The sequence below is a fragment of the Simochromis diagramma genome, unplaced genomic scaffold, assembly GCF_900408965.1.
Source record: "Simochromis diagramma unplaced genomic scaffold, fSimDia1.1 OVJJ01000656.1, whole genome shotgun sequence".
NCBI classification, from domain to species: domain Eukaryota; kingdom Metazoa; phylum Chordata; class Actinopteri; order Cichliformes; family Cichlidae; genus Simochromis; species Simochromis diagramma.
The window spans coordinates 2,171,984-2,187,818 of NW_024387038.1; the positions used below are offsets into that span (position 1 = coordinate 2,171,984).

Consider the following 15,835-nt stretch of genomic DNA (forward strand, 5'->3'; position numbering starts at 1 on the left):
GCATGAAACGCTGCTGCAAACATGACACTGAAACATCTCCGATGCCTCCATTTTTTTTATTTATTTATTAATTCTTCTACCGTATACAAATATTCACACAGAAAATGTTCTCCAAAAAAACAAAAAAAACAACTAATGTCTCGTAAACATTCGTGTCCTCCTCGTCTCGCAGGCCTGTCTTCCTTCATCGTGTGCTGCCTCGTCCACAAGCTTCCAAACATATATTTATTTAAAAACACTCGCTTCACTGTGCCGTGCTGACACTCGAGACGCAACCTCGTGCGTGGCATCGCCCTCCTCCACACCCACCCCATCACGTTTGCAGGCACGCGCCCCGTCGAGTGGAGTTGCAGCAGTGACAGCCAGGTCCGGGATGAAGGGGAAGAAGCCAGAAATCACAGTGTGAAGCAGGAACTCTTTGACATCAGTGCGCTCGGTTGCGGGCCCAGAGGTGAGGAGCGGGACCGTATTGCGTGGGTCACCTTCGAGCTTAGTGTGTGGTGGTGGCGGTTGGGGGTAGTGGGGAGAGAGAGGCGGGGACTGGTGTACTGATCAGATCCAGATCAGAAAGTCTCTTATTTTATCGTTGTTTTTGTTCTCCTGAACAGATGATCATCGCTGTGTAGTGTCTGTGAACGCTGATAGCGACTGTCTTGTGCATCTTTAAATACAGCATGAATGTTTAAAGCCAATCTGACCAAAAATCTAGAAGTTTGGAAACAGAAATGTACGTTTAACGTTTATTTATGGCTACAGGAAGCAGGTAATCAAGTAATAACGGGGAGGCTAGAGTACAGGGAAAGTGACTGGTGTGAGTTAAGTCTGCATATTCATTAAGATCAAATCATCGCCACCGTTAATCCACTTAAAAACATTTGTAAGAACATAATAAAGTGAAAACAAAGCACGGATATATATATATATTTATATACGGAGACGAGCATAAACAGTGGCACTGGGACCGATCACATAATTTTGGCTCTGGCATTATGCGCTTGCATCCTCAGTGCAGCTGCCCGTGCATTCTTCTCATCTCTGTGTCGATTTCCAAATGTCCTCCGCGAGCAGCGGCTGTTTCCCAGAACAGCAGGAAAGCAGTAGTGCAACAAACTTTTAGCAGGATTTTTTTTGTTTTTTCCCCCCCCATCAAAGGAAATTAGTCAAGTACACGTTTAGGATTCGAACACTTTGCAAGATGCAATTCATCATTTGATCGGAAAGAAGTAAGTCGGGGCGCGTGAGAAAGGAATCGGACGAAATATGGTTTGCACAACCTTTTGTTTTTTCCGGGCTTTGCTCGTGTGCCGCTGTCGCCACTGAAAGCGAGCGTCCCGGTAGGAACAGCGAGCCCCCCCCCTCCCTTCTCTCTCTCTCTGTGCTCAACGTCGACAGTGAAACACTAAACATACACAGACTGCACCTTTTACATCCTTTGACATGAGTGGCTTTTTGGTTCAAACTCGGGATAAAATTAAGAGAAGACAGTGAACAAGTATGACCTTTGACCTTTTCGCTGACTTGACCTTTTGCAGGTTTCCCTGTGAGTGACTAAATAAAAAAGCATTGTTGAAAAATAAGGCTATCAGCCTGGGGAGGCGTTTAAAGGCACCCAGGCTGAGCTACATTCCATCTTTGATGACGAAAAGAAGAACTTAAGAGAGAAAATGAAATGTTTTAGCTTACAGTGACGTCCATTGTTTTAATATTAGGGCTAAAACAACTTTTTAAGATTTGATTTTCTCTCTCACTCACACACACGCAGACACACTCAAGTTTTATTTTTTCTTTTTAAATATGTTTTTGATTTTAGAGGACGTGCGCCTGATTTTCTCTCCGTTGTCGCAGGAGTCCTGGGAGGACGTGCTCTGGAGCTTGTAATCCCTTCCCAGACTCCGGCCCTCCGAGTCCAGGGAGGTAAGAGACGGGTGGCGCCCCACATTAGGCAGCATGCTTGCCGGCAGCTGGCCGAAGCTGTAGGACTTCTCCAGGATGCCGTTGTACATGCCCTTGCCCGTCGGAGAGGTGACGTTCCCCAGAGGTCCGCTCTGGGACTCGGGTACGATGCGGGTGAGGTCGGGCGAGCCTCTTTGTGCAAACTGATGGTGCTCCAAGGCCGGGGAAGGTGAGGTGGAGGGCGGGCCTGAAGGTGTGGTGGCCGGGGTGGGAGGCAGAGGAGGAGGCGTGTCCCTGAGACTGCTGCTGCTGCTGCTGGTGTGGGTGGTGGAGGTGGTGGATGCAGGGCGCTCTGCGGTCTGGGTGAACAGCAGCAGCTCCTCGCGGGAGATCTTGCGGTAGGGGATCTCCGAGGCCGCTGAGCAGGGGTTGTGCAGCGACTTGCGGCCCACTGAGCTCAGAGAGTCTGTGTCGGAGCTGCCCTCCTGAGACGCCTCCCTAATAAAGGAGAGCAGACAAGGCTGGTCACAGACTGATAAACAACATCTTCTATATGTGCTATTTTAAAGTTAGCCTTTCTCTAAATGCGCCTGCATCCATGTTCAGTCACTTCCCCTCTCTGCTGCCTGATCACCTGATGGACTCATTGTCTTCGTCTCTGCTCTACGACTGGACGACACGGCACTGAATCGCCTTAAATATCCACTCTCTCGTCTTCCAGCGATGCTAAAATCATCTGAGGAAAGACGCTCCTGAGAACATTCTGTGATCCTGGATCAGACGCTTTTATTTGCATTTTTTGCATTTTCCTAATGACAAATATTTATTGCCAGATTTAAAGTGAACATCCCAGCACATGATAGAAACTCCCCGTCACCACCACAGCAGGTGGTGTCGGGGGTTTCAGACCCCAAGAACCGAACCGCAGACGGACGGATGTCGACGTTGTTTGAGTGCTGAGTGAAGGCCGGGTCTCTTACAAACTGTCTCTGACAAAGTGAGAAATATAAATCAGATTATTGGCTCCCAGCTATTACCACCTAATGGAAACCCCTAAAAGACAAGTCAGGTGAGCCGAGTTGGTGTTACTGGAAAAGAGGTTGTACAGAGATGCTGCACCCACAATGTCAGACTGAGTCACTAAAGAGTTGTGACTTTTTTCCTTCTTGTTATTTTTTATTAATTCTTTTATCAGTTAGAGATAAGAGAAAATATTTATTGAACACAGCCCGTCTCTATCTGGGATGTCCAGCCGCCGTTTAAGAAGTACCTCGACTCCACGTCTGTGAAACAAGTTCAACCTTTGGAAACATTTTTCAGCCGTAACTAAATGTTGAGGACGGTTATTCAGCGTAGAAATGTCTGCTGGGATATCACATGTTGGTGTATTTTTTCCTTTCCTTGATGTTACAATTCCACAGTCCTCATCTGGGATTTATTCTCTCTCACAGGAAACATAGAACTTGAACTCCCTGTAACACTTTATTTTGAAGTCCAGGCTTTTGTCCTGTGACCTACCGGCATCACTACGTAGCACATGCACCTAGCGTGCACGCCCTGATAAAATAAAACAAGGCGGTACCTCACAGTCTGCCACAGTTACTTGCTCTTTGGAGCCCCTACTGCTAACTCTGTATCCGCCTCAGAGAACACAGAGCAAATGTTGTGATTCTGGCTGCCCTCCAAATCCATTACTAAAATCACTGGTGCTCGCATGTTGCACAGCTAATGTGGCTTGTATATCCACGGGAGAGCTCTGAATTAAAAAACAAAACAAACAATAACAGCAACTTTTAAGACTTTAAACACTATTTGGAACCAAAAAAATAGCAATTTCAGCATTTCCAGGTCTATGGACATAATCTGCAGTTCAAACAAACTTTTCTGTATCCCACCGACGTTTGACGGCTCATTTTGATTTCTGTGGTGAATCTTTGTAGAGGCTAACTGAAGGAAGTAGCCGACACCGTTGCCAGCATTCATGCTTGCCCCTCAAGTTTACCTCTTTGGTACATTCCTATAGTTTCAGCAAATATATGAGAGTCTTTATATTTGACACTATGATTGTTTTTTCTTATATTAATGTGACGATTGTTATTCTCTCACTGATAAATTCAAACGCTCCGGTCAAAAGCAGCCAAAAGTCCACAGGAGGAATCTAAAGTACTGAACAGGTGGACGTGAGAGGTGTTAGGTTACGACCTAACTACAGCGTAGATTTGACACAGAAGTTTAAAACTCCTGTAAAGTATTCTTCCTTCAGTCAGGTTCAGCCTCTACCATCAAGTCTCTCTAAATGCTGCTGGACAGGTTCTGAGTTATTTTGCTGACAGACAAATGATCCTGAAAATGTCTCGAGTTTCACTGAAAACTTCAGCGAGGCCGAGCCGCTCCTTTGCTCGTGGTTCAAACAAAGGGCTGAATGCTGTGATGTTGTTACATAACCAAACTAGATTTTGCTAGACCCGCTGACTGATCAGGGCAGCCGGGGTATTTTAACGAGGTGCTGAACAGAAGTCGGAAAAGAGGTGCTACAGCAACTAACAGCAGAAGGAAATGTATGTATTTGAAACTTTAGCGTGTGAAATCCTATTCTTAGGAGCTAAAATTGAATGAAGAAAGTTTGTAAAATGTTTCTCTTTTGAGTCCTTTTGCAAACTAAAAACTTCACACACACAAACACATCGCCACACATACCCCCTTCGCTCAGAGTTGAACATGATGACGTCGTCGTCCGCCTCGGGGCGATAGGAGAGGGACGAGCTCGCCATGGACAGCAGGTCTGGGTCTGCAGACATCAGCGAGGACTGCGGGGAGCTCAGCAGGCTCCGGCGGGAACGGCACATGCTGCTGTTGCGTGTCAGTGCGGGCCGAATCAACGTAGTCCCTGGAGGACGAACGAGGAGAGGCAAACGGAGACGTTAATATTTATGCCGTGCCACTTTTGCGGCTACAAAGCGTCGGCGCGCTCTGCCGCCTCGCTCACCTGTGAACTGTGGAATGATGGGAGGCGTGTCCTCGTCCAGGTCGTCCACTCCTCCCGCGATGGGGTAGGGGGGAACCGAGACTCGCGGCATCACCACCCAGCTGTGGTCTGAGTAAAGGCTGGCGGTCAGGCTCGGCAGACCCGAATTATTGACCACAGGGAAGCCGCAGAGCTTCTCGATCTGCTGCCAGCGGTGGAGCCGCTCCCTCAGGCACGCCGTTACCTCCGACAGGGCTTTCCTAATATGAAGACGAACGAATGAATAAATCAGACTCAGTTAAATTAGAAAAGCATGCAAACACTGAGCTTATTCTGCTTCAGATTACCGATCAACATTCCCCAGTCAGACTCAGTAAGATGCCAACTTTGCTTTGATCCATCAGGGTTTACGGATTTAAACTTCTGTCTAACACTTTCGCTCTGTTCTCACGCTTGATCTTCCTCTTTTGAACACAGATGAATTGTTTACCTCAGTGGCGCTACCTAGCTTCTCCAAGAGCTCTGAATATATTAAATACATCTCATTGTGTTTATCGACCCATGAACGTAAAAGCTTTATGTGGTAAAAAAGACAAAACGAGCAAAAAACACACAAGCAGGCAAGAACTTGACACTGTAGAGCTGTTTTTCTTAAATGCATTGAGCGCTCTGATGGCTCAAACAAAAGTATTTAATCCCCACACAAAGCAAAGCTGCCAAGGATAAAGTCATCGTTGGTGTAAAAAGGCACGGAAAGCCTCACCGACTGTCTGTACTCCTGACTGCCAGATCACACCTGGCTGAAACAAATCCTCTCTTCCTGTGTTTACTTTTAGCTGTTGAATTACCTTTATGATCACGTCATGAAGCGTGCAGCACCTCTGTTATAAATGCCTCCTTATAAATCTATATCAGGTGATATTTCTTATTGTAATCTGCACATTAGAGTCTCTCTTTCTTACTTTGCTTCTAGTATCTTGTGGTCCACCTCATCCAGTGACGAGCTGTGGGCTACGTGAAGAGTCCCAAACACAGAACCTCTCTTCTTTTTTATTTTCTCTGCCTGAAATGGGGAAAAAATAGATTTACTTTGGCTGGAATTTCAGCTTCACATCAGCTGAATTTTCTTTTTAATATTGATAGTTCAGAACAACCATCATCTCAAGGGACTTTATACACCATGTGATGTAAATACACAGCCCAGACATGTGAGAAAGAAAAAAGATGACATTTACATCAAATTCTGTTCTTAGCAGTGAGACAGACGAGGTAAAGTTAAAGAAGCAAGGCTGGGATGGTTTGGACATGTGCAGCGGAGGGATAGTGGATAAAATGGACAAAAACGGACCACAGAAGAGATTCCTGGATGTAATGAAGGAGAGATGCTGTGACAGAGGAGGATGTTGGGGATAGGATGAGACAAGCTAAAGGAAGCAGCTGAAAAAAGAGCAGGAAGCCGATTAAGAGAAGCTAATATGATAGAACATAAACTCCCTCCCAAGTTTTTGTTAAATTGAGTGGAAACAACAAAAAAAACAGCATCTTTACCTAAAAAGTCTGATCACTGCACTAAATCTTTCTCTGCTGTAAGCTAGATTAATGTAGCTGATGTAAACTCATTCACTGATGTCTATTTGCATCTAATGGAGAGGATCTTCAGCTCCAGTCCATTATGAGGTTCTGCCAGACGCAGGCGACAAAGAAAAACGTGCTGAATAATTCGGTCCTATTTCTTCACTATTTACCAGGCAAAACATCACAGAGTAGTTATGCGCCTGCTAGGATGCAACGCACTGCTGAGACTTCAGTGCTTGAGATGAAGTACGGTGGCCCTGAGAGGTCAAATGCACTGCAGCTCAAAAAACCCACTAGCAAATAGCTAGCAAGCGTTTCCGGGGACACAGTGACTTGACGGATCAGGCTGTAGAACTGACAGAAACCAGAATGTGACATATCGCACTGAGACACGCTTAAAAGAAGCAGAGGATTCATTAGTGTTGTTGTGGGCTAGCATCTGCTTCAATCACATGATTTATATAATACTGTAGATACATGTTTGCTATTAGCTGTTTACTGTTAGCTTGTCACTTCCTCAGCTGGTCCGTCAGGTTATCGTCGCCCCAAAAACACGTTTTCTTTCACGTTTTTTTCCCCCTTTAGCTTTTTCTGATTGCTGGTGCTTTCTATTTGAACTCTCAGGGCCACTGTAATAAAGAGATATACAAAAGTCCCCTGGTGTAATGGTAGTAGTTTAGTAGTAGTAGTAGTGTGTCCTGTGCAGTCAGATTTGCAGTTCCATAATATAAATGGCTTTTTCTCCCCAACGTCATTCCTTTAAGTAATCCAAACAGGCAGCAAGACCTTCTTTTAATGTTTTAAAATCTCTGCCAGTGCTGATCTTTTAGTAATTTCCAAACGTTAACACTTCATGAGATGTGTGATATCATGCCAAATCACAGCACGTAACCTTTGGAGAGCTTAGTGGTTACTTCCTCACAGCAGCAGCTTCTGCTCTCTGTCCAGAACCTCGTGTCCTTCTCGTGTAATCTTTTGAGCCTTGGCAATAACCTATCAAAAGTTAGCCGGTTACCTCGTCTTTGGCGACGCACAGCTGATTTTCGGCGCTCTGCTTCTTGATGTTGTAGTATTGAACTTCCACTTCGTGCGTGAGCTGGAGCCACTTCTGAAGAGCTTCGGGCACCGAGCGCTCCGACTGCATCTCCTTCTCCGCTCGCTTCAGAGCTTTCCGTACCTACACGGGGAAGAGCGCGATACGCGAGAGGCCAATCAGATTCGCTGCCAAAAAACAAAACAAACAAACAAACAAGAAAGCACCCTTTCCCACAGGATATCGATCAAACGCATCAGTAAGTGAAGGTTAGCGTTCAGCGAATTTCAAATGAACTCCATTTACTGTTTAAGTCCTGCGTTCGCCGTGTGTAAATGAGCCCAATCCTGGCTCGCCTGCACGGAGAGAACTCATTACAGAGAGATATATCGGCGCTGTATTTCCATGTGAGGGGAAATGAGGCAATCTCGAGGATATGCAAAGTAGGTGTTTTATGGAAGAAATGAAAATTTAATGCGGAAAATATGAAATTAATCCTTTCATTTCAAGTTGTTTGCGCCACAGTAATGAATACATTTACATCCGCATATTGCGATGTCCCAGATATTCGCCTCTATCCCTTTATTTCATGCTCTGAATCGAATATACAATTCAGTATTTACATAATGATAATAAATGTGACTGTTGTACAGTGGGGCAAAAAAGTATTTAGTCAGCCACCGATTGTGCAAGTTCCCCCACTTAAAATGATGACAGAGGTCAGTAATTTGCACCAGAGGTACACTTCAACTGTGAGAGACAGAATGTGAAAAAAAAATCCATGAATTCACATGGTAGGATTTGTAAAGAATTTGACCTCTGTTATTGCCAACAAAGGTTATGTTACAAAGTATTGAGTTGTATTTTTGTTATTGACCAAATACTTATTTTCCACCCTGATTTACGAATAAATTCTTTACAAATCCTACCATGTGGATTCATGGATTTTTTTTTTCACATTCTGTCTCTCACAGTTGAAGTGTACCTCTGGTGCAAATTACTGACCTCTGTCATCATTTTAAGTGGGGGAACTTGCACAATCGGTGGCTGACTAAATACTTTTTTGCCCCACTGTATATGTGAATACACTGGATATTCCTTATGGCGCCATAGAATCTGAAATTACATTGTAGCCAACAGCCAATAGGAGCAGTTTTATGGTTGTGTTTCCCTCACTCTGACTAACAATAAATCTGTTTGCGAGCAGGACTCCGGGGCAACGAGCCGTACCTGTACGAGCTCCTCCTCGGCATATTTGAGCCGGCTCAGCTCACATTCGGCGCCCTCTCGCAGCTCTCGGAGCCTGTGAGCCTCCTTCTTAGCCCCGTCAATCTCATCCCTCATTTTCAGCTCGAGGTTCTGCTTCTCCACAGCAACTGTCCGGTTCTCTTCTTGAGCCTTTTCGAGCCTGGAAGAGGACGGGAAGGATACACGGTGAGGCGGAAACATGGGAACACGGGAACAGAGGAAAGTCGTGGATGTGGTGACGGAGGGGATGCAGAGGGTTCGTGTGGTTGGGATGGAAGGTTAGAACACAGCCAACTGAAGAAGAAGAAATAGGGGTATTCGTATGCTTAGAAGGACTTTATAAGTACTGTAGGGCAATGAATTCCAAAGTGTGAGCTGGAGCCCCACGGTGGACCGCATCGGTACTGCAGGTGGGCCAAAGTAATAACAGAAATCCACTATATTTAAAATATTTATTTATATAAAAAGTGGATTAAAACTGGTAACAGGAGGTGGTTAGTTTGTGATATTACTCGTTATTCGGACCTAAATTGACTGATTTCTATTGAAGTTTGTGTCCCAGCAGCAGGTGACCTTAAAACACTTTCTATTACTTGGTACCATTAGGAATTTATAGCCAAGAGCCTGTGTTGTTTATGTTTTTGGAATAAAATCACTTATCACTTTCTTCTGTATTTTGATTAGAGTGAAGTTTGGCTGCTCTCCGTGGGGTTTTCTGGTTTTTAAGTGGGCCGTAGCACTCTTGCCTGTGGGAATAGCTGCTGTAGGCGGTTTAAGTTTTACATGATTTAAAAACAAAGTTTGGATTTCACCCGCTCTAGATGACAAAGAATTAAGTACATCTTCATGTTTCTCTCTGATTTTCTGAAAATTGTTTCATGGTTCAGGCTTTAATTAGTTAAGGGTATAGTTAAGGTGTTCAACTAAGGTGACATCGTTGTTGTATTGAAGTCATTGCATGATGAAAACAAGTGATAACAAGTCTTTAAGTGATACAAAGCCAGGACAGATAGAAGAACATGCCTCAGCCCATAGCGGTGTCACTGCTAACTGCTGCACCACCGTGCTGCTGTTCTCTGTGAAAGGAGAGCGGCAGCACGTGACCATTAAATCAGTGTTTCATCTAAGTCTAATACACGTCCCTCTCTTACCGACTCTGCAGGTCTAACAAGCTTTGCTCAGCATGTTGCAAGCTCTCCAGATCCTTCATCATCTGTGAGATGTGCACCTTGCTGGACTTGTTCTGCACGTAAGCAAACCAGCAGCCCCCGACACCGATCACAATGGACACCATCAGGACGAAGTCTTTCATCCAGTTATGTTGCGGACCTGTGCGGGGAAGGACGAGCAGGAGAAAGAGTGATGGATTCATGCATTCATACGTTTTCTTTAAGCTCATTTTCCACTGATATTCATGAAGTGTGATGACATGCGGCTTTATACTTACGTAGCGGGGGGCCGAACAGCACTGCATCGAGCGCCTTTAGGTTTAGTTTTTGTTTATGCCGCTGGTCTAATATCTTCAGCTGCATCGACATAAACGACGGTTCATTTGCCGCTATTCTAAAACGGGGGAGAAGAAAACACAGGACTGAATGCTAAACAAAGTTTTCAAAGCGAACTAAAACTAGATGTGGCAAAAAACACATTTTAAACATCATACAAGAACTGCTGTTCGTTTTAGTCTTTGTCAATTTGTTATCTGCACAACATTAACGATACAATCAGAGGGACACGTGATGCACATGTTTATTGAGACCGGGGCGTTCACATGAGTGTGAAGCTGTGTTTGCATTGCAGTTCTTAAACATCACACAAACGCACTCTGCATAAAAACTAAACCTTACACAAGCAGCTTTAAACAACAGGAACAGCCAAAACTACACTGAGCTGCAGAGAAACATTAAAAATGAAATAAAATCAATACAAACTACAATGACTCTGAGTTCACATGACCTCATCCTAACAACACAAACGTTACAACAGCAGCTCCTAACAACGACTCAGCTAAGTAACATCACACTAGACGAGAAGACACAACACGAAAACAGCAAAAAACTGCAGTTTATCTATTGGCCACTTAGCCCAGCTTGTTTCCCCATAAGACCCCCACGTTAAAAAGCATATTTACAGCCAGATAAACAAGACAGCCTTGACCTCCATAGATAGCTTCCTCCCTTTATGTCTATAACTTTTTGTTTGAATTTATCTGGATACTGGAGTTAGAAATAGCTTTGATTGACAGGTGGGCTGACACGGGCATGTGCAGCTAATCAACATCTGTGTTTGTACTACTGGTGCCTGTCAGGGTTCAGTTCCATTTCGCAACAACAGTTACCTTAAAGGTCGTCTTGTAATTATTAAACCCTGCTTCTCTCTGTCGCAGTGTGTCTTTGGGCCCTTCCCCTCACCTCTTTTTTGAAGCCGGGGCAGCAGATGGCTCCCCCCTACCTGAGCCTGGTTGTATCAGAGTTTCCTTCCTGTAAAAATGGAGTTTTTCCTTCCCACTGTCACCAAGTGCTGCTCATAAGCAGTCATCTGACTGTCTGGATTTCTTTTTAATATATGAAGTGCTTCGAGGCAGCTGTTGTCATGAATGTGGAGCTAAATAAGAAGAACTCAACTGAATTGAAAGGTGCTTTAAACTAAGGTAAAGACCCTACAATATTAGAACCAAACCCCCAACAATGACTCGATACCCCATACAGCACTTGGCGACAGTGGGGAGGAAAAACTCCATTTTAACAGGAGGAAACCTCCATCAGAGGCAGGCTCAGGCAGGGGGCAGCTGTTTGGGTGGAACATTTAATGCATTTATCTGACTTGTATAATGGTGTGTTTAATTTGTCGTTACTTATAGTTTATGGGCACAGATTACTAACAAAGCTAGCTAGCATTAGCTCCATAAAAACCAACATGTTTACAACCAAAACGCTGAAACCAGTTTGTGACTTGCATCTCTTAGGCAGCCTGTGAGTGTAACAGAGTTAGTGATACACTCTCAGCTCAAACACACTCGACGTGGTGACAGAAAAAGAGTTCAATCCTTCTCTACACCGACGTCTCCCAGGACGCCTTCTTCACACCACCGCCGCCACCACCGTCTTAATCGGCGCAGACAACATGGCAGGCTGATGAAACCCTACCCCTCTCGCTGTGACATCACTTCATGAGTCAGCTCCTATAAGCTCTGTGGCGTAACATGAAGCTCTTCAATAACCTGCCACCCACCATCCTCCGGTCTACTCATGCCGTAAATACAGAGTGCAGTGAGTCACAGTCCATCTGAATATTTTTCTGTAATGTCGACGCTCATTAAATTTCATCTTCACTGCGCTGCGTGCAGGAATTTTTCATATCCTGGGAGCGCTTTTAAAAGACTGAGCCACCGACCTACGATTAGGTTCACAGCAGATCGTGAGAAGTCAGGGACATCACTCTGAGTTCAAGAGCATTCATAGATCTTTGGGTACTGCTGCATGTTTGACTTCATGACCTGTCTTGGAAAAGAAAAAACCTACAAGCCTTGGAAAGTTTTCTCATTCAAGAGCAAAAGAAGGGCTCTCAAGTTGTGCTATTATTGGCTGTGTTGCCTTTTACAACCAGCAGTGGGCAGCATTGAACAGACTAATGAAAGCTAAGGCTGCTATCAGATGCTGTAGCACAAACAGTGTGTTCAATAGAAGCAAATGACAAAAGAAAAGACTCCATTTACATGTGGCACACTGCAAATTCCCACAGATGTTGTGTCATTATGTTGTTGCCCCAGGAAAAGAGAAAAAGCAGAGCTGATACGTTCGATTGAGTCGTGCGTTACTGACCGAGGTAAAGTGTTCCCCGTGACCCGGAAGTCCCGGAAGTTCTTCTCATACTGCGGTAGCTCCACCGACTCCTTCAGCCACCACACCGTGTCCTCCGTGGTCCAGTTGTGGACTGATAAAAACAAAGAGGGGAGGAGAAAAATGAAGATGTTTTTGTTATCTTTGAAAGCACACACACAGATCAGTAACTAAGATGTTTTACTGCTCGTTATCTGCTCCTCTGCATTCCTCCAAAATTCCCCAAAGCACGACGCCACTCTCAGTCTGGTTTAAGCATCAAAGTTAAAAGCACTCGTTGCACACAAACCCTCCCTGTGTGACGTGTAAATGAGTATATGTTTCATTACCAGGTTGAGATTAATTGCCGTTGCATCATTTTGCTGTTACGGTAAACACACTGGCATTTATAATGCACAGCTTTCCATTCTTATTGAGCACTCGAAGTGCTATTACAGCACTTTTTAGGGTTCGGTGTCCTTTCCCTGGGACACCTCAAAATGCAGACTGGAGGAGGCTCTATTTTCTGGGCCACAGCCAGTCCCAAAGTTATGTTGGGACATACACTAAGTTTGTGGTGAGTAAATGAAGAGATGTAACAGTGGGAAAAATGACTCAGGATAAGACACCAAGCTTCAGGCTTTACCTACATTTTATTTTTACCAAGACCCATGAAGCATTCAAACAACAAAAATCTAGGAAGTTTATTTTTTGCTTCAAACATGAGTGCATGTGAAGAACTTGTTCTAAAACCCAGTTAGCTGCACAGATACATCAGCGTGATAAACAAACAGGCACAAACAAGCTGAGGAAGACAGACTGTGGTTGCAGATAAGCCACATATGTCACGGGTTATAAAAAAGGAATTAGAGAGGAGATGAGACACAGTGGCGTAAACACAGCTTCACTTTGCCATTTACAAGGACATTTCATCAGGCAAATCGTGCCCCTGAGAACCTGATAATTACAATATTACAAATAAAAGATGACTGAAACGACTCAGAATTTCAGCTGGGTTTCTTGAATGGAAGTGCGTTTGCTTAAACTCTCATTTCACTTTCTCCATATTCTGCAGCGTGAGTAAAAGCTCACGCTTTGTTTTCTTTGAGTAAATGTCAGCAGATGTTCGCTCGCTCCTTCAGTCCTGGCTTTTTGCAGAAGTCCGTCTGACGTCTCAGAGAATCATGAAGTTGTTTAAAGTCACTTTTGACTTCAGCACAGTCATCTCAAAAGAAGAAGGTTCTGGGTATTATTATATTACCAAATAAAGCTACAGCGCTGCTATAGTGGAAGTAGCATTTCATTCTCCGTAGCGGTTTTGATTATGAGTATTAGCTACGACGCTGTGAAACAACAGTATGTTGTAACAAAAACATGGTTTATTCTTAACCACACTGCCCACATTCCTAAACTGAAACAGCAACTTCTCCAACTGGTGGAGGTCACTGTCGACTAAACCCACAAGCATCAGATTGCTTAGTGAGCTTGAAACTTCAGACGTCACAAACTACAGCATGTATTCAAAACTGTTATTATACAATACATAAAAATGAGAATGATTAAATCCAAGAAGGCTGCTGTGGAATCTGCGATTTGCAATGCATCATGGGATGAGCAGTTCATTCCTATGTACACCGTCGTCTACTTTCAGCATATTTTTAATTTCTTTCTTTTTCAAGACTCGGTTCGAGATTAAAAAATCTTTGCATAAGGATTTTATTAAACATAAAGGATAAATATAGATGTGTTTTTTATCCTGTCCCCCTCCCCTCATCCCCAACGATGGCAGATGGCTGCCCTTCCCTGATCCTGGTTCTGCAGCAAGTCCTTCCTGTTAAAGGGAGTTTTTCCTTCCCACTGTCGCCAAATGTTGCTCAGTTGTCATGTGATTGTTAGGGCTTTCTCTGTTGTTGTGATTTGGCACTATATCATTAAACTGAATTGAATTTAAATGAATTTCTGAAACAGGAAGCTCCAGGAGTGAACATGCACGACTACTGTTGAGTGCTATAAAAACAGACACTAGTTTAGGGATTCCCCCCCCCGGCTGTCTTCCTGTTTCCCTGCAGGAAACTGGTATATATCGTCTTCTCGATAAATAGGTTGTTTGTTTTTTTAAGTGCTTCCTTGTTTAACTGCTCACTCCCTGTTATCTCCACTATAATTATAGTACAGGTATCATTTATAGCAAGCCTCCCTACATGTGTCAAAGTACCAACCATCTCGTGCGGGACAGTTATACAGATTTTTGTGTTTTTAATGACATTAATTCAGTCGACCTGCTTGCTTTTTACCTTCAGAGGTTTTCCAGCCCCTCCACAGCTCCTCCACAGTGATGTGCTGGTCTTCACGGTGCAGGTTGCTGTGTTTGTTGGTTTGCTGCTGCTTCATATCTTCTATTATGAACTAGGAAAAAAGAGAGAAAGACAAGTGAGTTTCAACAGATTTTCAGAATCATCCTGATGGATGTATTTGTAGGTTTTCTACAGAGAACATTTTAAAACAAGTGTTTTTCACTAAGATCTCCAGGGGGGATGCAGATGGCTGTGCTTGTCTTTGTATGTCCATGTGTGGTTTTGACAGAGGGAGCCGCAGAGAGTTGGCTTTGCCTAAAAGTCTGGATTTGGATCACACACACACACACACACACACACACACACACACACACACACACACACACACACACACACACACACACACTCACTCTTTCTTTTTGCTCAGCTTTCTTCCTTTTAAGGACTTTGAAAGGAGAAATAGACCCATGGCAGAGACGCCACTTCCACCTGTGTGTGTGCTTTCAGCTTCCAGCTGTCCTCCTTTGGTAGACTAAAACTAAAAATGCCCCTGTGGAGTATGAGCTGTAGCAAACAAACCCACAAAGAATTGCCAGAACACCGGTGGCATCAACAAGGATCATGGCTGACTACAAAACACCTCAAAGCACTCATCTTGGAACAATATTTCTATGTGTGTGTGTGTGGCCTTGGCATTGATGTAAAACCTGATCTGCCATCTAATTCAAACCTCGTTGTTTCTGATAGGTAATTAGCCTTTTATATCACACAGTAAAGCTCGGTCCTATTGCATCATGCTTACCTGTAAACGTGACGTCTAAAAATTGCTGTGAGTGTTTCCTAGACTCATTTGAATAAGGTGTAGAGTTGTTTTGATAGATTTAAGGCAATATCAACAACCACAACAACACATTTACAAGCTATCTGTATGTGACTAACACCTAAAATCTTGTAATGGAACAGAAGGACTGTGCACTTCTTTTGTCCACCGTCTTTTGTGTATCGGCTG

General features: G+C 44.0%; 1 protein-coding gene across 2 annotated transcripts in view; it reads right to left on the reverse strand.

Moving 5' to 3' along the window:
* Window positions 1-1,021: 1,021 nt before the first annotated feature.
* Window positions 1,022-15,835, reverse strand: part of stim2b (stromal interaction molecule 2b) — a 60,251-nt gene continuing 45,437 nt past the window's right edge. For both annotated transcript variants that reach the window (XM_040043590.1, XM_040043589.1), the window contains exons 3-12: window positions 14,827-14,938; window positions 12,536-12,647; window positions 10,162-10,277; window positions 9,866-10,043; window positions 8,697-8,874; window positions 7,449-7,610; window positions 5,821-5,921; window positions 4,880-5,118; window positions 4,591-4,780; window positions 1,022-2,391 (exon numbers count right to left, since the gene is read on the reverse strand). In XM_040043590.1, coding sequence (XP_039899524.1) covers window positions 1,776-2,391; window positions 4,591-4,780; window positions 4,880-5,118; window positions 5,821-5,921; window positions 7,449-7,610; window positions 8,697-8,874; window positions 9,866-10,043; window positions 10,162-10,277; window positions 12,536-12,647; window positions 14,827-14,938 — 2,004 coding nt within the window. In that variant the 3' untranslated portion in view covers window positions 1,022-1,775. The remainder of the gene's footprint in view (window positions 2,392-4,590; window positions 4,781-4,879; window positions 5,119-5,820; window positions 5,922-7,448; window positions 7,611-8,696; window positions 8,875-9,865; window positions 10,044-10,161; window positions 10,278-12,535; window positions 12,648-14,826; window positions 14,939-15,835) is intronic.